At 37.3% G+C, this 21660-nt stretch overlaps 3 protein-coding genes across 3 annotated transcripts; 1 reads left to right on the forward strand and 2 right to left on the reverse strand.

Annotated features, from left to right (window-relative positions):
- Positions 1–2166: 2166 nt before the first annotated feature.
- On the reverse strand, positions 2167–3750 carry PER64 (Peroxidase superfamily protein). The gene is made up of 4 exons (XM_089157213.1): positions 3483–3750; positions 3204–3392; positions 2942–3104; positions 2167–2840 (listed from the first exon to the last, which is right to left on the reverse strand). Exons 1-4 carry the CDS (start codon positions 3690–3692, stop codon positions 2446–2448), a joined length of 957 nt encoding a protein of 318 aa, XP_089013339.1. The 5' UTR covers positions 3693–3750; the 3' UTR covers positions 2167–2445.
- An 8417-nt stretch (positions 3751–12167) lies between these two features.
- Positions 12168–15392, reverse strand: LOC149015364 (Tetratricopeptide repeat (TPR)-like superfamily protein). Its single transcript, XM_089155512.1, has one exon. It carries the CDS (start codon positions 15231–15233, stop codon positions 12996–12998), a length of 2238 nt encoding a protein of 745 aa, XP_089011638.1. The 5' UTR covers positions 15234–15392; the 3' UTR covers positions 12168–12995.
- Positions 15393–15461: 69 nt separating this feature from the next.
- LOC149015365 (SNARE-like superfamily protein) lies at positions 15462–20950 on the forward strand. Its single transcript, XM_089155514.1, has 5 exons — positions 15462–15584; positions 15667–15763; positions 17434–17512; positions 17666–17747; positions 20534–20950. Exons 1-5 carry the CDS (start codon positions 15552–15554, stop codon positions 20672–20674), a joined length of 432 nt encoding a protein of 143 aa, XP_089011640.1. The 5' UTR covers positions 15462–15551; the 3' UTR covers positions 20675–20950.
- The last annotated feature ends 710 nt before the right edge of the window (positions 20951–21660 follow it).

Below are 21660 nucleotides of genomic sequence, written 5' to 3' on the forward strand. Positions count from 1 at the left end.
ATTTAATCATATGCCCTAAACCGATCTTAAGAGTTTCGGTTGGTGGGACCCATGTCCGAAAATCTAAGTGATAAACTCGAAGCTCCCTGTTACATGTCGTCCAATTTATTTTATTTTTTTTGGGTGAAAATCTTGTATTTTCTTTTTAACCCTTTATTTTAGTTAAACATTTGTGGGTAATTTTCACTTAGAACCCTAGAATCAAATTTAAGTCATTCTTATTAAGAAAAAAATTTATATTTATATTTGTCTTTCTTGTCGTGTACAAAAAGACCATAAAAGGTTATTATTCATGCATTCCAACACATGGTGGAGCTCATTTCGTTATATTTTTAAGCATGAAGCATGCCCTTTGTAATCTTATGTGCTATTATTTAATCTAGCTTTAATTCTCTAAACTAACAGATATTTTTAATCATTATCAATTCAAATAAAATGATATTTTTTTCATTTGCCTCCTTCGTAGTTTCAAAAAAGAATTAATTAAGGATGCACTGTCATTTTTATGACCAAAATGTCCTCACATCATTTCGATTTCTTTTCTTGGATCTTGAATTGAGGAATGAGGTACCAATAATTTCGTATTAGAGTAAGCTTCTAATTAAATATGATACCCATTGAAGAGAGAAAATTAAAATTTCATAAGGGTATTTTGGTCATAAAAATAATAATGTGCCCTTAATTAATATTTTTAGATAATGCAAAATATCATTTTCTTTGAACTTAAAAAAACTTACATCAAACCTTAGGGTTCAAATGAAAATTACTTTATTAAAATATGAATAGAAGGTTTATGCTTTGAAGCCTACAAAGTCAATGTTGAATTAGACTTTGCTTCCATATCCAAAAAACAAATAGAAAGAAAGAATGTTCAATTTAATCACATTAAAAAAGCTTCAGCAAGAATAGTTTATCCATAAAATATTATCGAGGCTTTTCATCCTAAGTTTGGATCAGCAACATTGATGGAGAGCACTTTGTGCTCCCGAATGATTATTGACCATGAATACTAAGGGGCCACAGAGTACCATTTTGAGTCACACCTCTCTTAAATTTTTTAATTTTTTATTTATAGGCTCTACCTAATTTTGTAGTTAGAAAGTGTAAGGGGATCATCGGGGGAGATGATCTCGATTCTTTCATCTCCCCTCCTCCTTTATTCATCTATGTGATTTTTTTTTTTTTTTTTGGTAAAATTCATCTATGTGATAATGTTGCCCAACAATGTAGTAAAAAGAGAAAATACATGGCCTTTTTCATTTGGTACTTTTTTATTTTCAAATGAGCAAACAACGTTGTCAATACAAGGTCACGGTAGAGTGGTAAAATTTATACTTCTCAGTGGAGAGGTCATGGGTTTGACTATTGCGGACGACAGTTTACCCCTCTCCCAGGATGTAATCGAGGTGAGAGACGAATTAGTGCCCGATCAGGGTTGAGGGTTGACTAAAGCCTACCTAGTTGGTCCAATCAAATGCTACCACCTCGTAGATTATATTTATTAAGAATAGGGCAATATTATGAAAGTAAGCATTTTTAAAACATTTCCAACCTAACCTTGTTAGAGGCCGATAACTCAAACTGAGAGTAGAACAAAAATCAAGGGGTAGGGAGTTATGTGTCTTTTTGCATCGTTGACAAAGCTAAAAGCTTCTGGCTGCAAAGATGTTTTTAATCCCCTCTTGGAAGTCAAGATTGAAGAAGAATTATTAGTCCATGAAGCAACGTAACCTAAGGAATTGGAATATACCTTGAATTTTTAGGATTTGAACTTTAAATTTGCTTCACGCTAAGAACTTCTTCTAATTAATTAATTAGTTAATTAAATTGTATATGCTTTCTTCATTGGATATAGATGACTTATATCCGAGATATATTGAGAGATAATAGTCAAAGAGTCATGATCCTCTACTCGTGATTTTGCTCTCTTCACACTTTTTCACCATACGTTTAGGAAAAAAATCCACTTCTGAACAACGATGAGATGAAACATAGATGATCTGTTCTTCCTAAGTATGTGATAGAGGAGCGTAAAAGAAGTATAGTTCTCTACTCTCACGAATTAAAATGCTAATTCATGGTTCCTTGAAAAACGTTTGGGCTTTTGGGCTTGGGCTTGGGCTAGTTAACATGTCTGAGTAAAGTAGATCTTTAGCATCATCTGGTCAAGTTTAGGATTTCAATAGAAAAAAACAGTTTCAATTTATTGACGTAACCGTCCATTTTAACGGTTTGGATTCTACATGACAACACTCACCACATAACACTACTTATTTGATTCTTTTTTCACAGCTTCAACTCCATAATGTAACAAAGAAACAAAAAGAAGAAACAATACACACCCATATGCCCTTTGATGGCTTCTCCTACCCAGTTTCAGATTGAGCTACAAAAGCCATCTCATAAGAAGCTAAGCAATTACACTTGATGATAATGATGATCACCTTAGTTAACCTTTCTGCAGTTCGATCTAACCTCTTGTCCACCAGTGAGACTGCTCATCTTGATCATAGACTTCACAAAAGCATCACTGAAGGCTTTATTAGAAGTAGCAAATTTGGAGACAAGATTTTTGGTTTGTGAGGTGCTCAGAAGGGATTGATCTGAAGAGAACAAGCTTTTTCCCTGTAGAAGTAGCCTGAAATATGTGTTATCGAATGTCGTCGGACTAGCATCCATCGATGAACCAGCATTCTTCGCCGTGTTCCCCAGAGGACAGATGCCTTTCAAGCTTGCTGCAAATCCTGGTGCCATTGAAGGGTCTATATCATGACTTGCGTCGAAATTATGGATTCTGTTCTTGAAGGATGAACAATGAGAGAATCCCAATGTATGACCTCCTGCATTTGCATTATAAGTTTAACCCAAGTTCCAACAATTGGTATCAGAGACAACCATACCAAGAAGAAGGTGATTACAATTGTTCTTAATCAACAATTACCTGAGAGAGCAACCAGATCTGTCATGGATAAACCTCTCTGGGAGAAGCTTTGCTGCAATTGAGATATGTTAAAGGTGGGAGCTGGTAATTGTCTGGTGTCAATGGCCCTAGAAACCCTACCATCTTTTCTTCCCTTTGGTACTTCCCAAGTAGGGCCTCCAGACTTTGAAGAAAAGAAACAAAAGCAAATCCACACTGTTATATAAAGGAATTGAAACTAACACATTCCATCAAACACTTAGCCACATAATTTAAAGCTTACTATGACAACAGCATCTCTTGCAGCATGAGCCAAGATGTCAGCACAGGAGACAACACCAGGACACAGAGCTTCTACTGCTTTCTTTGCATCATCAATAACATAAAATGCATGCAAGGAGACGTTTGGAGGTCCATCTTTCTCTGCTGTGCTGTGTCCAACTGTATCCAACAGCACAGAACCATCACACCCCTTCATAGATAGACAAGAAACACGCTCAGTTAGCTAGTTGAACCACATTGAAGAAAGAACATACATAAATAATTGTGATTAGTTAGTTACCCTAACGAAGCAATCATGGAAATGCATCCGGAGAAGTGCTGCCGGCACCGTCTTGTCGGTCGCCGCCGACTTCTTTACGACATTGGCTATTGCAGACTCGAACCCAGGACATGTTTTCTCATAGTAGTTTGAGCTCAACCCATCACCAAAGGATGACCAAACTGAGAGGAGGAGGAGGAAGGTGGTAACCACTTCAACCATTGTTGCCATCTTAAGGATATTAAGATCTCTTTTCCTTTCTACTAATCTTGCTTTGAGGAAGCCAAAGAGAGCAAATGGGTATTTATAGAAGAGAAGAAGAAAGAGAAGAAGAAGAAGAAGCATTATTCTAATTTGATGCAGATAGTACAGAAGGCGAAGGTGATGGTGGTTCCAGTACGTAAATTTGGTGAGCAAAAAGGAAGGTGATATATAATAGAGTAGTGTTTTTGAAGCATCTATATAAGACGACAAACACATTTGTCATCTTTGTCCGTGAATCGAATCTGAAAATGGAATTTAATTTGATTCAGTTATTAGCGGTCCAAGCCAAACTCATTTTGTAAATTATTTTAACATCTATCCAATAAGAACAACCCAGATCACTAAAATGGTAAACAATACTAAAATCTACATAGAACCCAAATGATTAACTGCTCCTCTATGTGAAGAACTACTAAATTTGTATTATAACATTATTGTGTTTTTGGTCTTTGTCATGTATTGTCTCGAGTATAAAAGATCATAATGATGTATTAGTAGGTATTGTATAGATTTATTATGTATGCCTTAAATTTTTTTATATTAGATTTTTTTCTTTTCTAATAAAAAAAAATTCTTTTCTTGGTTTTAATAATTTTTGTACTTGGATTTTGTACTTTGGTTTTGATATTTTTGGTTGTGATTCGAAAAAAAAATTAAGCGAAGTCTTGTACTAAAGTGTGGGGGCTAAGACTAGTAGTACAACCTAACTCAATTTAGATGAATGTTTAAATTGTTATTATCTTGTTGTGTAAGTAAAGAGAGAAAATTGATATTTTGAGATCCTTGAATTTAGGTTTTCTTCGGGAGAGTTCTTGGTGCAAAAGTTGATGGCTTTCAAAGATTTCCATCTTAATCACAATAACAAATCATCATGATAGGCATGTCATTTTTCTGAGATTTTATTGTTATGTGGGGGTGAAGGTTCTTCTTGAGATTGAACATAGTGAAAGTGTGAAACCATGATCAGATGTGTTTGATTGGGACATTAAAAGAGTTGGCAAGTTCTACATTATTGAATGGAAGGGAGCATATTTGGTAGTTAGAGTTGAACAATCAAACAGGTTCTATCTTGACTAAATTGGTTCAAAGTGTAATCTTTACGTTTTCTATTTATTTTTGTTTTTTTGTTTGTTGTGTAAAGAGCTAGTTCAGTAAGGTAACCACCAATTTAACGGATAGAGTGGACCCAAATAGGGATTAGTCTGGCCAACAACTTTAAGTCAGTTGGTCTTGTTGGGTGGAAATGGAATGCATGGTTCTCTTAATTTCCTTAATAAATTAAGAACCCAACCTGATCATAATGGCATGGCTTCTAGCTCATTCAGAACAATGGCTAATCATGTTTATGGGTCAATCACAACTCTAAGTTAATGCATTAATTAGGGGTATAAACGGACCAGATTCGGATAGGATAGTGGATATCATATCTGCATTCTATTATATTCGAACGGATTCGGATAATATCCTATCGGTTTTCGGACAGATTCAGTCGGATGCGGATAGTTATTGTCTTAAGTAGATTCTACTAAATGAGCATGAATATAAATTGAACACAAGTTTTCGACTACTTGTTTATATCTTTACCATTTTATTTGTGAGGGCTAGTTTAGAAATTTAAGAATTTAACAACTTTGATAGCTATTTTAGTAGAAAATATAGAAAAATAGTCACATATCACAGGTACAAAATTAATGAAAATAAGAAAAATAAATCTAAATGAGTAACTTAATTAGATAATTTTATCGGATGGATAATAGTCGGTAAGAAATGGGTATAACATATCTCTTATTAATAAGCGGACGGATTTGGATACCCCCAAACGAATGTGGATGCGAATTCAGAAGCGGATTTTGATTATCCATTTACACCCCTAGCATTAATAAAGGCAAGATTTTGCATTTGGGAGTAAGATGATCGTTTTATCTCTGGTTAGACGTGTGCACCGTGCCACCGCGTGTGTGTGTGTGTTTCGACATACAAAAGCCACTTCGATCTCTATGTTTATTGATTCTGTACTTCGAGGAAAAGGAATCGTATACTTGACCAATGTGCTAGAAACTCTGAATTTGATGGAACGAGTTGATCAATCAAGCTCTTTCATCTATCCAATATTAAGTTGACCCAGTCTAACACTCATACACCAAAATTGACCCCATAACTGCACTTTGTCATCCATACTACACTTGAAATTTTCAGTAAGAGCAATAGATCATTGAACTTTAGATCTCTCACTTCATTACCATTTGATCCTTGATCAACTGTACATGGGTCCATCCACCATTGTTACATGCATGATTCACATCTCACAATGTAAAGCTGTTGGATATGGTGGGAGGAAGTAGTTAAGCATATGTGACTAAGCAACGCTGTTGAGATGTCTTTGTAGTTTGGATACTAAAAAGAACCTTTCTTGCCTTTCAAATTTTATAAGGCCATGATGATAGCCATTAGAGTAGAACTAGGTATTGTCCCTAATTAAGCAAGCAAAGACAGCCCTTGTTAGGTCGATGAGCTAATCACGGTTCACGAATCCAATCTTTAAAGCCGCTTTTGTTTTCAAATCCTGGATCAGAATTTCCATTGTTCAGCACCCAGATTTCTGATCTTGTTCCAAGAGCTGGCCCCTTTAATCGCTACTTGAGCTTCATTTTGTCTTCCTAGTGCAAGCAGAGGGCCAGCTTGATGATATGATGCAATGTGCCATGGAGGGAAATTAGTTTGAGCTTGTAGCTTATCATCCAAAGCTTCCTGGGGCCAGGCATGTGAGATGAGATGGGCTACAATTTGCAGAGACTGCTGGAGAAATGAGGGTTCCAACATCAATGAACAGAAAACAACAATACTGTCAGTTCCACTGAGAAGAAAATCCAGTGGCTACTTGATGCTGAAGACCCCTTCTGGATGCAAAAATCCAGACATGAATTTATATAGAATAGAGATAGAAATACTAAATATTTTCACTCAATGACACGGGTAAGATCTGTTAAAAATAAGATTGAATTTCTTCAACTTGAAACAGAGGAGATCCTTATTGGCACAAGGGATATAGCCTTTGAATTTTCAAAATTTTTTAAATCCCTCTTTTTCATCATCTAACACAATGGATCTGAGCTGTGTGAAGTGCTCTTTGATCCAATTTTTTTTTTTGGCCAAAACAAAAAAACTCTTTGATCCAATTAATACCATCTCAGGAGGAGTCAGGAGTCCCAATTAATTAGCCTACCGTCAATTGTCGAAGAGATTAGCGCAAGTTCGCATCCATCCAAGTTTCACCTTATAGAATATTCCCCCATATAAACCTCCGAGTACAAGTATATATTTATAAATAAAGGGTAAGTTACATACAAACTTCCTGGACTTATACAACCCCTAAAAAAAATCAATTACAAATGCCCAATATTGTTAAGTGTTGGGACTAAACGACAATGTAACAAGTTAACAAATATATTAAATACTGATCTTACCATTCTTTCTTCGGGTGCCCTTTAAAGGGTAAGTTACATATAGACTCCCTAGATTTCGAATCAATTATAGCTATCACCCCTGAAAGGAGTCTTATACTACTTTCTTTACGTTAGTGTAATATATTATCATTTAACCCCAACACTTAACAACAGAGGGGCATTTGTGATTGACTTTTTTTAGGGGTAGTAGATGTAATTGATTCGAAATCTAGGGGGTCTATATGTAATTTGCCCTTTAACGGGCACCAGAAGAACAAAGGGTAAAATAAGTATTTAATATATTTGTTAACTGATTACATCATCATTTAACCCCCAACATTTAATAGCAGGAGGCATTTGTAATTGATTTTCCAGGTGATAGTAGATGTAATTGACTCAAAATTCAAGGGGTCTATAAGTAATTTGCCCTTTTATAATAGATATTGAGATCTTATCGAGTCTAATGTCTCTCATATGATTAGTCTTTTTTTCTTCTTCTTTTTCTTGGGTAATCAACATTTCATTGAGAAAGAAGCCAAAGGAGCGGTTGGACAAAGGCGTCCAAGCCATTCAATTGGGCTCTCAATATTGGATGTCTTCTTAGACAGGAGATCTGCAATATCATTGGATCGCTTAAAAATATGGTGGACCCTATAGTCCATAAACTATGTAGTCACTAGTCAGGAATTGGATATAATGTACAATGGGTAAGATAAATGGAGGGGTGGGGTGATCCTATGTTACAAGCATATCACTAGCTGGTTACAATTAGATTCAACCCAAATGTATTATATCCCTTTGCCAAGTGTCTCCAATAATCCGGCCCTCATCGCTCATGCATCAGCCTCCAATGCCGATGAACACAAAAATTGATATGGATTTAGCCAGTCTTGGCTTTCCATCTTCACTCCCCGAATTATGATACCCAACCCACCTAGTTTCCTCTTTTCTCTCCAAGATGCATCAACATTTAATTTTCAAAAGGGGTTCAGGTGGTTTCCAAATACCTTGATTTCCAAGCACATCCAGGTCAGGCTTATTCTTTAGTGAAGGTTGCTTCATGTTACTCCAAAATTCAGCATGGGATCTAAAGGCTTCATCTAGAATCTCTCGTGGTGACCATCTTCTTTCTCCAGATACTCTATCATTGTGTCCCTTCCATAACAACCATATGATCAGTCAGTTCTTTAATTCTACCCACCTACTCTATAGTTTAAACCATACCCTATTAGCCTTGATTCCCAAATACTCCAATGCCACATCTATGACACTATACAAACCTATTAGCTTATGTAATGTAAGCTACAAACTGATTGCCAAATTAATGGCAAACCGAATGAAACCTTTGCTGCACAAATTTATTTCCCCTCTCCAATGAGCTTTTGTTCCTAAAAGATAGATCTATGATAATATCAGCATAGCCCATGAAGTTTTTAATTTCTTGAAATCTAAAAGAACTAGAAACACAAGATATGTTGTTGTTAAACTGGATCTCTCCAAAGCTTATGATAGGGTGGAATGAGGATTGGTGCTTTAGCTATTTATACCATTTCCTGACAAAGTGAAGAATAATTCAAGAGCTCTTTTAAGAGAATGCAAATCATTTGGGTGACCATTAGATTTCAAAAAATGAAGACATCATCAACAAAAAAGAAATGTGTTATATTAGGGGAGTATCTTCCTATCTGTGTAATGGAAATCCTTTGAACTTGAATATTGAGCTCTTTATAAGAAACCAATATTCGAGAAAGATTTTCCCTAAAATAGGAAGATACTCCCCTAAAATAACACGTATCTTTTTTGTTGATGATGTCTTCATTTTTTGTCGAGTCACTACAAATGATTTGCATTCTCTTAAAAGAGCTCTTGAATTATTCTTCACTTTGTCAGGACATGGTATAAATTTTATCAAAAGTGGAATTTTTTTTCCAATGCTAATGTTTCTTCTTTAGTGCCCACTTGTCTCTAATAATTGGGATCCTTGAAAAGGAAGTCTCTTCGAAATACCTGGAAACATACTTGCGCAATTCCCAGTTGCAGTCAAGAGATTTCCCCTTCTTGATTGACAGAGTGGCTTCCAAATTAAGTAATTGGAAAGCACAAACTCTTTACCATGTAGGTAGGCTTGTGTTAACTAAATATGTTCCTTCATCATTATCTACTTTTACAATGGGTTGTTAATTGTTTTGAATTACCCATGGATTATGTGACAAAGTAGATAATATCATATACATATTTTGGTTATGTAAATTCTCTTCTTCCGAAAAAAGATTTAAACCAAAAAAATCTCTTCTTTTCAAACCAACCATTGAAGGAGGGCTAGGCATCTGACTTTCGAAGGCCCACAACCAAACACTTAAACAATGTTGGCACTTGATATGAACCAGATACAATTTGGGCCAGAATCATTAAAGGAAAATATTTTCCCCATACTCCACCCTTGATCCAAAGACACTGAAAAATAAGGGTTCTATAATCTAGAACAGTTTAGCTTCCAGCCTTCCAAGACTTAAACCTTTTGTCAGCAAGGAAATAGGATGTGGGTTACATATTTCTTTCTGGTGGGATCCTTGGCTTCCATCTTTAAGAAACAAAACTCTCCCTATTTCTTCTCAAGACATTGAATTCTTGATGGGTTTCTCAAGCCATCTTCAACAGCACCTGGAATACTAATCTTTTATTATCTCTTCTCCCAACTCACTTTGTCTCTGAGATTGTTCAACACACGATATCTAATGATGATGATCAATGGCATTGCTCCACCACTCAAGGCTCCAATTTCTCTACATGGAAAGCTGCTCTTTATCTTCTTTCTTGTTCTCATTCCACTCGAGTTAAGGATATTAAGTGGCGGTGTTTCTTTCATAAAAAGTTGAAGTTAAACTATTCCTGTTAATCCAGAATTAGGAAATTGGATCTCCAACCCAATAACCTATCCGTTTTGTAATAAATATGATGAAACTATTTGGACATGCTTTCTTTAACTGTGAATTCTCCAAACATAGAATAGCAGCAGGTGCTCTCAGTATCGCACAGAAAATATAGTGGCTGCTTCTATCTTTATTTTTATTTTGGTGCCACCCGGTCCAAGGCTTGCTCCCGGCGGGGGCCCACCGGCGTGGTGGGTGAGTCTCCGGTTTTGCATCCACAAGGTTTCACTCGCGGCACCCTTGCTTAAGTGGGACCAAGTTTAGATGCATGTATTTCCTAGTGTGAGGACCCAAAATGGAATCATTTAATGCTAAACTGTACTTTAGAAAATCTTGCTATCCATTTATATTATATCTGGCAAGCAAGAAATCAGTTTGCAAACCATACCAACTCACCCAAACCTATGGAAGTCTTCTGTACTATCAATTACTGGATTTCTGCAATGAATTTAAAACCACCTGTATTGGAATCACAGCAAGAACTATTCATCTGCCACTCACAGCACACACAAGAACAAGATCCAGGTATATTTCTATCCCTATCGCATCTCTTATCATTTATTAAATCTAATACTGTGTTAATGGTTGCAAGGTGTTCAACCATTTGGTCATTCTGATCCACAACAAGAAACTTGTAAATAGCAGGGTAGATACCTGCACTTTTGAATCCAAGGAGGCAGTGATTCTGGAAGGTATTGTGGCAGGTATACACCAAGCAAAATAAGAACACTGCGTGCAATCCAACAGCTTTGGATTAACTCACAAAATTGGTGGAGATGCTTCCAATTCCAACTCAGAATATGTGGCACTTTTATCTACTACACATGTTTGTTCAGTTAACTTCTGCTCTAGAGAATGTAACTAGAAGTACCTTTCCATCATCTGAATTTTATGTATGGTTCCATGCATGGGTAAAATGCAACAACCCAGGGGAAAATCTGCCTGTAATATAAACGTTTGGCTGTAGACTTTTTGTTTCTTAGTAATATACTTTTTATCATCATCAAAAAAGAAAAAAAGAAAAAAAAATTAACAGCCATAAGTTCCTTCTGTCCAAAAGCAGCATGACCTTTCTTCTTCAAGTTCAATATCTCCAGCATTTGGCTGGTCTACACTTGAAATGAAACTGCAGTAATAGAAAACCAAAGGCGAGCCAAAACAGAAAACAGAGAGATATTTGTTGGTAACAAACTACAGGTAGAGGAACAATGAACAATGAACAATGACAAACAAGCAAAACACAGGTGCAGAATGAAAACAAACAATAAGACTATATGAACATCAGAGGATCTCGTGGCAGGCACACACGTACTTCATAAAAACCGCATTTATGTTATTGTAATATTTAGGACATAATAAACCAGCATGGCACATGAACAAAGAAGAAAAATAATGTACAGTCCTGAACCACTAGCACACTTTAATTCACTCAAGAAATTTGTTTTTAAACCCAATTTGTTCACACAATAAACAAGCATAAGAGGAGTACAACTATAGAGGTGGAGAAAATCCACTGACACAAATGTTAAGCTCTAAGCATCAATTTCAATACATACCAAAAATGTTTACCCAAAATTTTTTTTCAATAAATTATAACAGGTGGAAACCCATTAGTGTACCAGTCAAACATGTGACTTTCATTAGGATCTTTTTGTATTTACCATTTGAACTCATTCTTCTTTCTTTCTGAAATGATGTCAAACTCAAGTCATCAACATTGCCATCCAAAGCCTTGTCCCCTGTCAGAGATTCTCATTAGCCATTTAACTCAGAATATAATTGTAACCATAGGCATCATTTACAATTTGCATTAAGTGAAGCAGTCTCAAATAAAGTACTCCAGTCTTGTACGGATCATCTGAAACACAGTTTGCTACATCATGCATTCGACTAGGCTCACTGCTGGACATGCAATCCTTATGAACTATGGGCTTCAGAATACGGCATTCATCATCAGAAAGTGAACCGCTGATATTCCCAGAATCCCTCCTAAAGATGCATTACCAACATCCATCAAAGGAAGAGGAGTTTCATAACTGGGACTTATTTCCTCTCCTGCATTGCTTCGCAAAGCCCATTTATCTGTCAACTGATTACTTAAGAGATGATACTGATGCATTGGCAGGTATATTCACACTTTATCTCAGCATCTTTTCTGCATGAGTGAACCAGAATCATGTTCTTGAGTGTTGTATTCCTCTGGAGGATTTCCTGTTCCCAGTGGTAGGTCCATTAATTGCTCGAAGCTGAAGATCAACTGAAGACTGCGCCTCTAGCAGATTTGAATTGTTGAGAGAATCAAGACTCCTACATGATGTACTATTTTGGTTTGTATTTCTGTTTAGCTTGATCAATGATAGAACAAGCACTTCCAAATTGGTACATTTCTTCTGGACAACCTTGAGAGGTTTTAACCCTTCATGGAGGAATGCAGTCGACTCCATCTGCTTGAAGGTTTGTGCTGACGCATTCAATGTGGCAATGTGAGTCTGAGTGCTCCTGAAATAGGATATCTGATCCATCCTTCCATTGCACATTAACATTTGCAAACCTACTAGAGGTGACTTATGAGCACCGTGACCATTCCTAGGATAGTATTTGAACTCTGGTTTGAAGCAAGCATGGTGCATCAGAAGCATTTGTACCCTTTTAAAACAAGGGAGCCTCAAAAAGCATTAATTTGGTTTTGATTCAGATTTGATAAATGGATCTGGTTACGTTGACACCCTTACCTTGTAGTATCTTCATCATTCCCCAATTCACACTAAGTCACTATCCACCATATAATAACCAAATTTATACCTCATATAATGAAGCAGGGGAGAAAGATGGACATGTCCAACAATGAGCAATAACCCCAACCATGTGAGAAGGTCTGTGCTCTAGATATCCAAAAGCTACCTCTTTTCTTCACCCTGCATTCTTTTATGTACAAACTTAGCTTCATTTACTTTTCCTTGAGTCTCTAAGCAAATTTTTAAGTCTCCAAGGCAGCTCAGGCTGGCTTCACCTTGTTTCTCAGTCAGTGCACAGTAAAGGCTAAATGCTTCAGATGCTTTGCGAATTCTACAAAGACCAGTTAAAACTGCACTGTAGATCTCAGAATCCATGGTTTGGTGCCTCTCCAAACTAAACAGCAGGAGTTCTCGAGCATCCAAGAATCTACTATTTCCACAAAGAAAACCCACCAATTCCTCCATCTTTACCGAATAACCTTTGTCATATATGGATCCAACCGCTTCGAAAGCAGCATCGTGGAACTTGTTCTTGAAGAGAAAAATAACGGTATCCGTGAAAAGATGGATGTTTGGTCGAATGTTTTTCTCTAACATCATCATGACAAAGGGCGCAACTTCTTGAGCACAACCCTCTTTCACTAAAGCTGCAAGCACAGAGTGAAAGGTGGAAGTTCTAGGGAGATGGGAGCTTTTTAACATCTTCTCCAAAGTCTTTAGAGCCATATTTGCTTCACCCTTATGCAAGAACCCCTCAATCAGAGAATCGTAGGTCTGGAAATCGGGGACAAAGTCTCTCCTCAGCATCAGAACCAAGAGATCATACCCTGCTTGTAATGTTCCTTCCTTACAGTGCCCCATTATCAACGTCTTGAAAGATACAGGATCTTGGGTACCTCTTTTCAGTAGCTGCCTAAACACCCTCTCAGCCTTAGCAGTCTTTCCGCTACCACACAAATGCACAAACATGGGATTGTAAGCAGCAACCAAAGGCACACACCCAACCTCTCGAACCAGGATCTCCTTCTCCGATAAGTCATCAAAGAGCACTTCCGCCCTCCCAAAATCTCTTATCTGACACAAGCTTCGAATCAAAACGCTGTACGTCGTGGAATCTGGTGGAATCTTTAGTTCAGACATTTTCTCGAACATTTTCATTGCTTCATCCAGTTTCCCTGCATTACAGTGTGCAGTCATCAGAGTATTGAAAGTACAAGTATCTGGGAGAAATTCACCACTCGTAGTCGTCCCTTCCAAAATTTCCTTGACCTTATCGAGCTCTTGTGCATCACATAGGCCTTGAATGAGAGTATTATAGGTGATACTGTTAGGCTTCATTCCACGACCGATCATCTCCTGGTAGATAGCCAAAGCCTCAGTTACGGCATGTTTTTCACAGTATCCTCTGATCAAGGTCGTGTAGGTGACAATGTTAGGATGCAAATCTGGGCTTTTGGCTAACAACCCTTTAAGAAGATTGTGGGCGATTCTGACCTTCCCAGACCTGCACAAGCCATCGACAAGCGTATTATACGTGATTATATCAGGATCACATCGGAAGCGCGACATCTCTTTGAAGAAACGGAAGCCCTCGTCCACCATGGAGTTCAGGCAGAATCCCCTTATGAGAATGTTGAAGGTACAAACATCAGGTGAAACCCCATGAGCCGATAGCATTTCATCATACAGCTGCTGTGCCATGTTGGTCCTCCCTCTACGGAGGAGAACGGACAACAGGCTATTGAAGGTGACAACGGAAGGGGAGACCCCAAGAGATTTCATTGTAGAAAAAAGCTTTATAGATTCTTGGATGAGTCCTGCCTCACCGTAGCTCCTGATTAAGCTATTGAAAAATCGATCTTGAAGCTTGACAGACCCACCCGATCTCTTCTCGATGGAGAAAAGGAAGTTGCGAGCGGCATTGAGATTTCGGCTGTGGCCAAGAATCTCGAGCATCTTGAAGTAGGTTTGGTCATTGTGGACGAATCGATGGTCTTGAGCCCACTTGAAGAAACGGATGGCTTTGCGTGGTGTTCTGATGAGATGGAGGGTTTGCAGAACGGTGGTCTTGGAGAGATTAGGGCAGAGAAGCGAAAGAGAAGATTCGAGGTCGGGTGACCAGGGTTCATTGTTGATGCGTCGACCAATAATTCGAGCTGTTTTAGTCTTGGAACATCTGTATTCCGCAGGAGAGGATACTTGTGAAGCCTCTGATCGTATGTTAAGTTCGTTATCTTTCTCTGGTTCTACCGCCTCTTCCAATTCTGCAAATGCTGTTCCGCAAATGTGGTCATTGTTCGCTTGTTTCTCAAGAACGCACGAAGTGAACCTACTGAATCGGATAGAGGAGAAGAGGCTTCTAATTTTGGGTTTGGGCCCAAGATTCAGAGGAAGAAGCATATTCAGTGACGACTTAGAGAATCATACTGTGATCTTCCCAATGGTAGCAGGAGCTTCAGAGCTTCAGAGCTTCAGAGCTTCACTTCTTCACTTCTGCTATTCTTCTCAGGAAGAGGTTTATGCGCGGCGGAAGCGAATCAGACAGGAAATAAATTTTTGTTTCGGTTTATCCGGAACCAAACCGCGAACCGAATCGGTTCAGACTTCCAATAGTCGCACTGAACCCGATTTCATTTGCTGCCTTTTTGTGCCCAGGCTCTGAAGTTGCGAATTTCTCAGATTCTGCGGGAGGACTCGTCGTGAATTCGATCGGAGAAGATGATCGCTTGCGTGGCCGTCGTAGGCCATCAGGTATGCATCTCTAACTACCTCTCTTTCTCTCTTTTGATCGATACTCGGAATCTGATGTCGCTGCAAACAATTCGACGAGCAGAACAACCCATTATATCTGCAGAGCTTCACCGAAGCGGATGACGCTCTGAAGCTTCATCACATCGTGCACTGTTCTTTGGATGTCATAGATGAGAGAGGTATGGCTTTGATTGTTGTAGTGAACTCTTTTTTATGTATCATTTATGTTCTGAATGTTTGAGCGCTCTAATCGATTTGGGTTGGATCAAGTTGGAAAATTTGATTCTTATTCAGGTTTTACAAAATTTAAATATTTAGAACTTGTGTGGTTGCATAGGTTTTTTTGTTTAGTTTCATTTCATTTCTGTTCAATATCTGCTCCAGTTTTAGGGTTTAAAGTTGGCGTCCTGTACGGCATTTTGAAGTACAAAAACCATAATGCAGATCAGTCACAAGTGTCAACGAGTCCACAAGAGGATCCCATAACTTTAGGTCCAGCAACAATAAATAGTATAACGATTTTGGAAATTTGCCATAAATTTCAGAACAAGAGAATAAAGTAAAATAAAATCAAAAATCAAATCGGGAAGGGAAGAAGATAGGTTAGTCTCACTCAAATTTGGGTCTCACTGGCGGCGTCTTGCTGCTTTTTGCTCTCTCAGAAAAGGCATCATAGCAAAGCACAAAGCTGTGTTTTTTTCTCTTCCCATCAATCTCATTAGTCAAATTTGTGTACAAGGTTGTACCCCCAAGTAATGTATATAGAAAACTCAAAAGACAAATAGAACACTGAAAAAAGGAAGGCCTGACTTAAAAGTCTTACTAACTTTATGAAGTAAATCCTGTTTTCATACTTCTTACCCTTATATTTTGGCTTATAAAACTTTCCATTTGTCACTGCTTTGGTCATCAAATAATTTAAGGTGAGTGATTTAAATTCTTACAGAGCAGCTGCAATTAGCATAGGCTTGTTCTGTATCTAACTTATAAAGGAGCAAATAACCTGTGAAAATTACCATGAGCCTCATCTTAAAGGATGTAGATGTCTGCAATTCCCTGATTCCCTCATTACTCCAAAAATTTCCATCTTGCCTCGGCATTAGGTTCCATAGGATTCTGGCACTTTCTGAATTTAGATGTGATTTCTAAATTGAGCTTGTAGATGTAATTATTTCTTATTATTTTGATGCATATTTTACTGACAGACATACAAAATATTACCTAATTTTAGATTTTCCAATAGCCAAGCCAACATTCTAAGAACACCCATTAAAACCCAATTGCGTCATGCTCGCTAACATCTTAATGCTGACGTATAGTTTTTATTGGTAAACTTGAATCTGATTACAAAATCTTCCTAGACTTTAATTCTTCAGCATTCATCCACCCAGAAGCCAATCTTTGCTCACATTTTTATCTATTTCTTCAGTGTAGGCCAGTTTGTTAAAACCCAGTTGTTGTTCACTTGCTCACCATGATATGCAACTCACTTGTCTTACATTGTGTTTTCTCCAGTCATCGCTTCTTTTTCTCTTTCATGTTATACTTACTACGAAATTACTATTCCAATGAATAAGTAGAAGAGAAACATTGATATGTTATGCTTTGTTTGATACAATTGTTATTTATTCGTATTCAGGCATCCTTGATGACTTTTTTGAGTAGCAGCTATTTTATGTCCTTACTTGTGTATACTTTTTTTAGGTTGTTTACATATACTTTCCTTTCTCCCAGTGTAATGAGAAAGAGAAAACTGTTTTATAGTTTTTCTGATTGATTAATGTGTGGTATGTATGCAAGAGCAGAGGCCATTGTCACTAATACGATTATTATTGGTACTATGTTTCAGTGAATAATCCCAAAAAAACTGGGCCTACATTGAATGAGGCATTCCTTGGCCTTCTGTATCCAACTGAGAATTACAAAATGTAAGTTTCTCAGTGTGGTTTTCTTTGCACTGCTATAGTTTGACCACTTTACGTACAGATGCCTGTTATTTCAATCATAAGCATTTTTCTAGTTCTCAGTTTGGTGTGGAACTTCTTCGATGCTGTCATCTTATTGCAGCATGTTTGGTGCAGATATGGGTATTTGACTAACACGAAGGTGAAATTTATTTTGGTCACAACTGACCTTGATGTCAAGGATGCTGATGTTAGAAATGTAAGTTGATGCTGCAATTTCATTGCAATGGAAGATAATGCCTTGCTGTTCTATGGTTCAAATCATTTGAACTTTAAACAACTACAGGGTGCAGCGTTCTCTTCATAGATTGCATTCTGTACTGCTTAGAGTTGCTGCCAATAAAATATTGCTCATTACATGGGGAAGAATGACCTGCATTGAGCTTGATACAATTATTTCTTCCACATGCATTTCGCACAATTCCTCCCCCCCCCCGGTGCCCCCCATAGTGGCGTTGATGAGCCGTTAATCCTTGATGATGAAATCACTAGGATATATTAAGATGTTGGAGTAATTTTTGTTTTCCTCGGCTTTCCGATTGCAATTTTATCTTTCAAAGAGTTGTTATTTTCTCTTTCTTCTTGATTTCCATGGTGATAATTCTAGAAATGTCCTTTCTATGGTTTCATTCATTCTAATGGTTCTTAGAGTTGTTTTGGCAATTCCGTATAAATTCATCTTGGTGTATTGTAATTGCATTGAAAGCCTTTCTTCATGCATCTGCATTTAAAGGAGGGTATATTTCCTAAGTAGGAGAAACCATACAGCTATCTGAAGTATTATAAAACCAGCCTGTATTCCTTGGAGACTTGTCTACCATACAGCTGAAATATTCTTCTATGGGCTCCTAATTTTAATAATGTCATATTGGTCCAGTCTCTGTCAATGGAGAGATTTTCAGAACCAGCATGTTTAGGTTCTCCATCTCTTATTAGCATTACAGTAATAAAAGTTCCCTCTTATCATTACTGACCACTTCAGAATATCAACATCAGCTTGAGTCTTTCAAGTACCACTACTCTTTTTGGTCTGAGGTGCAATCCTGCTTATCCGTTTGTAGCATATGCTTGATCTGATTCTTTCTTCCGTATTGTATTCGCTTTCTAGGTCTTTGCAGTGTAAAGTGCTCCCCATAGGCTGTAAGATATCTAGCTGATGCAAGTATACACAGAACTGGCTTATTTCCACTAAAATATGGGGTTGATCGAATGTGTTCTCTTTGAAATGGACTACTGTAATAGGCTTATAGGAATGTTTGAGATATATTATTTCATTAAATAATTGTTATCCTTGGTTGTTAAGGAGAGGATAGAGTTGCCTGAATAGAACTGTTACCCATACTCTGGATAGAGTTTTAATCATGTGAGACCCCTACTGTGATTAGTTGATAGAGTTTTGGTTACTAAAAAATATTTTCCTATAACGGATAGTTTGCTATCTTAAGAACAATTTCCTTCTCTATTGTAACTACACTTTAGTTTCAATTTAAAGGATGTTGGTCCGTGAAGCAGAACCATAATGCATAAAACACAGCATTAACAAATGAAAGAAAATTGAATAACCACAATGCAAAGAAATTTGTGGTTCACCCTGCCTATGACGACAGTGAGATGAGAGTAGCTTTTTTGGCAGGGTTACATGCTCTCTTCTTTTCACCTCTCTATTTAAAATTTGACAAAGAATTACCTCGTAAACCTAATGAACCCCATCACTGCCAATTTAAGGGTATACGTAAGGATACAACTTTTGAATTCTCTCTCATGTAAACCCTAAAGATCCGACAACCTTGACCACAGAATACAAGATTCAATCCTCAATAATACCTATGTTACATGTGATTCAGAATAGCTTCTGTGAGATGCAATTCAAATTTTAGTTAAATACATGGTTCCTAACCAATGGGATTTCATCTGAGTTGCTTGGTTCTTATCCGACCATCTTTCTTCCATTCTTGTTTATCTAATGCCCTGTCAAATCAGGTTAGTATTACTTAGTTTCAGTTCTGTCCTTATGCATGCCTAATTGCTTGAATTTCAATTCTCTATGGTTTACTTTTGAGATTTTGGATCAAACTTCAGATTGGAAAATCGTATAGTGTTCAAAACATATTCATCATTTCAAATTTTGATATTGATTTCTTAGAGTCCTATTTTCAAGGGGGGTTCATTGTATTTGTTTTGAAGATCTGATTCTATTTGCTTTTCTAGATCATGATTCTATTTCTTTGTTGACTATCAAAATAGAGTTTTTGGTTTCTGTAATGCTGAGACATTATTACCAATAGGATTAGTGTCTAGCTTCAATCAGATTTTAAGGACTTATTCTACACAATTAAAATGACAGTTGACAAGAATTTTAATTCCATCTGAGTTGTTGATTGCTATATGCTGAAATTCTTTTCAGCCTGTCTTTTTCTCTTCAATGAGATTCTGAAAGTTATTGCCTTAGACCCATCACTAGTTGAGGAATAGTTTGGAGCTAGAAATTCTGCCTTGTGAAATCTGTCTGGTGGATCCAAGTATATTGTGAGCTGCATCCAACTGAAGTTATTCCTGGCTGTTTGATAGCAAAGTGATACACCTCAATTGTTTAATTAATTGTGCTTGCTCTTGGGCCTTTCTTTTACTTCTTCGCTTGGTACCTCAGTAAGTTTACCATTTGGTATTCAGCATTGACCAGAAAGAGGAGTGAACCCTCAGAATCTGCCACTTCCATTGAAGTGGTTGTATTCTTGTTCTATGCCACCAAGATGCATGAAGGTGCATGTGTTCTATTGTGTGTGTGTGTGTTGGGTAAGAGCATGTATTCTGTCTAGTAGGTTGGTTAACTGGGTATTTTACCATTTACCCATTTGGCCATTTTAACTCAATTCTCATATGCATAATAGTGTTGATTGATTGCTTGATTGTATGTTACTGATTCTGCATAATGGCCCTTCTACTCACTTCACTTAACTTATTCTGTGGAAAATACTACTTATGTAGTTTTTCAGGAAATTCCACTTGGCCTACGTGGATGCGGTTTCAAATCCATTTCACGTTCCAGGGAAGAAAATAACCTCCAGAACATTTGCCGAAAGAGTTAGTAACATTGTGAATGCTTTCTCATTGAACTCTGCTGTCTAAGAAGTCTCCTGCCTGTATACGAATGGTCCTTAATTTTTCTTTCTGTTTTCATAGGGGAAAACAAATGTCAGTTAACACTCAACACTAGTTCTTGTTTTTCAATTTGTGAAATTTTGTTGCTTTTAAGAATGCAATCAAAGTAATATTAGCACCAGCCTCTTTCTCCACTGACCATGTCACACACATTTCCGGCTAGCCATACCAGCATCACCAAGGAAAACTGACCACAGGGTCTCCAATTGGCACTAGATAACCAGAAAGGGTGGTGAAATGGCTTAGGCAATGGCACCTCTTCCCCTCCCTTCTAGGCATGGGCATTGACCATAAGGAATCAGATGCAAGCCATCGGTGCCGAAGCCCTGAATCTCCCTCCTTTTTTAAGTCTGCAAATAGACTGCCATGACACCTTGTACACCCCCTCTCCATAGGAACTTTGCCATGAAGTTCTCAAGGTGATGAAGAACTATTTTAGGGGATCTCAAGCACATTCATCTAGTCTGTGACTGTTCCCATAATCACCAAGTTTGAGCATATGTAGCATTCGTTAAAGTAGTGAAGAAATAGATGATGGCATGACAAACTGACATTTCAGTGATTTCCCATGTCTTCTTGGAAAATATTACTCCAGACGAATCTGCACCTGAATAGGAATCATCATAAGTAGTGAAAATGACCTCCTTGATTTCTTTAAAAGGTTAATGGTTGGAACAAGAGAACTCCCTCCTCCATTGACAAGATCCGATCTTTATTTACTAATACTATTCTGGAAAAAAGTCAATTATAAATGCCCCCCTTACAGGTGAAGATTGGGATTAAATGCTAATGTCATCAATAAATAAACGCTCAAAATATTAATTTTACCCTTATCTATTTAATTAATTTTTTTTAGAATAAATTGCACCGACACTTTAAAATGGAAGCTTTAAAGTACTGACACCCCACTTTATGTTAAAAAAAAACAAAACATTCTAATTCATTAAACACAT

The sequence above is a fragment of the Hakea prostrata genome, chromosome 5 (genome assembly GCF_041222555.1).
Source record: "Hakea prostrata isolate BN-2017 chromosome 5, UWA_Hpros_2, whole genome shotgun sequence".
Taxonomy (NCBI): domain Eukaryota; kingdom Viridiplantae; phylum Streptophyta; class Magnoliopsida; order Proteales; family Proteaceae; genus Hakea; species Hakea prostrata.

Excerpts from the sequence above, each read along its gene's own strand:
- PER64 (XM_089157213.1), bottom strand. The coding sequence starts at position 3,692 with ATGGCAACAATGGTTGAAGTGGTTACCACCTTCCTCCTCCTCCTCTCA. Across the intron at positions 3,105-3,203 it reads CAAGAGATGCTGTTGTCATA|TCTGGAGGCCCTACTTGGGA; the intron begins GTAAGCTTTAAA and ends TTTTCTTCAAAG. Across the intron at positions 2,841-2,941 it reads AGATCTGGTTGCTCTCTCAG|GAGGTCATACATTGGGATTC; the intron begins GTAATTGTTGAT and ends ATGCAAATGCAG.
- LOC149015365 (XM_089155514.1), top strand. The coding sequence starts at position 15,552 with ATGATCGCTTGCGTGGCCGTCGTAGGCCATCAG. Across the intron at positions 15,585-15,666 it reads TGGCCGTCGTAGGCCATCAG|AACAACCCATTATATCTGCA; the intron begins GTATGCATCTCT and ends TTCGACGAGCAG. Across the intron at positions 17,748-20,533 it reads AGGATGCTGATGTTAGAAAT|TTTTTCAGGAAATTCCACTT; the intron begins GTAAGTTGATGC and ends CTACTTATGTAG.
- LOC149015364 (XM_089155512.1), bottom strand. The coding sequence starts at position 15,233 with ATGCTTCTTCCTCTGAATCTTGGGCCCAAACCCAAAATTAGAAGCCTC.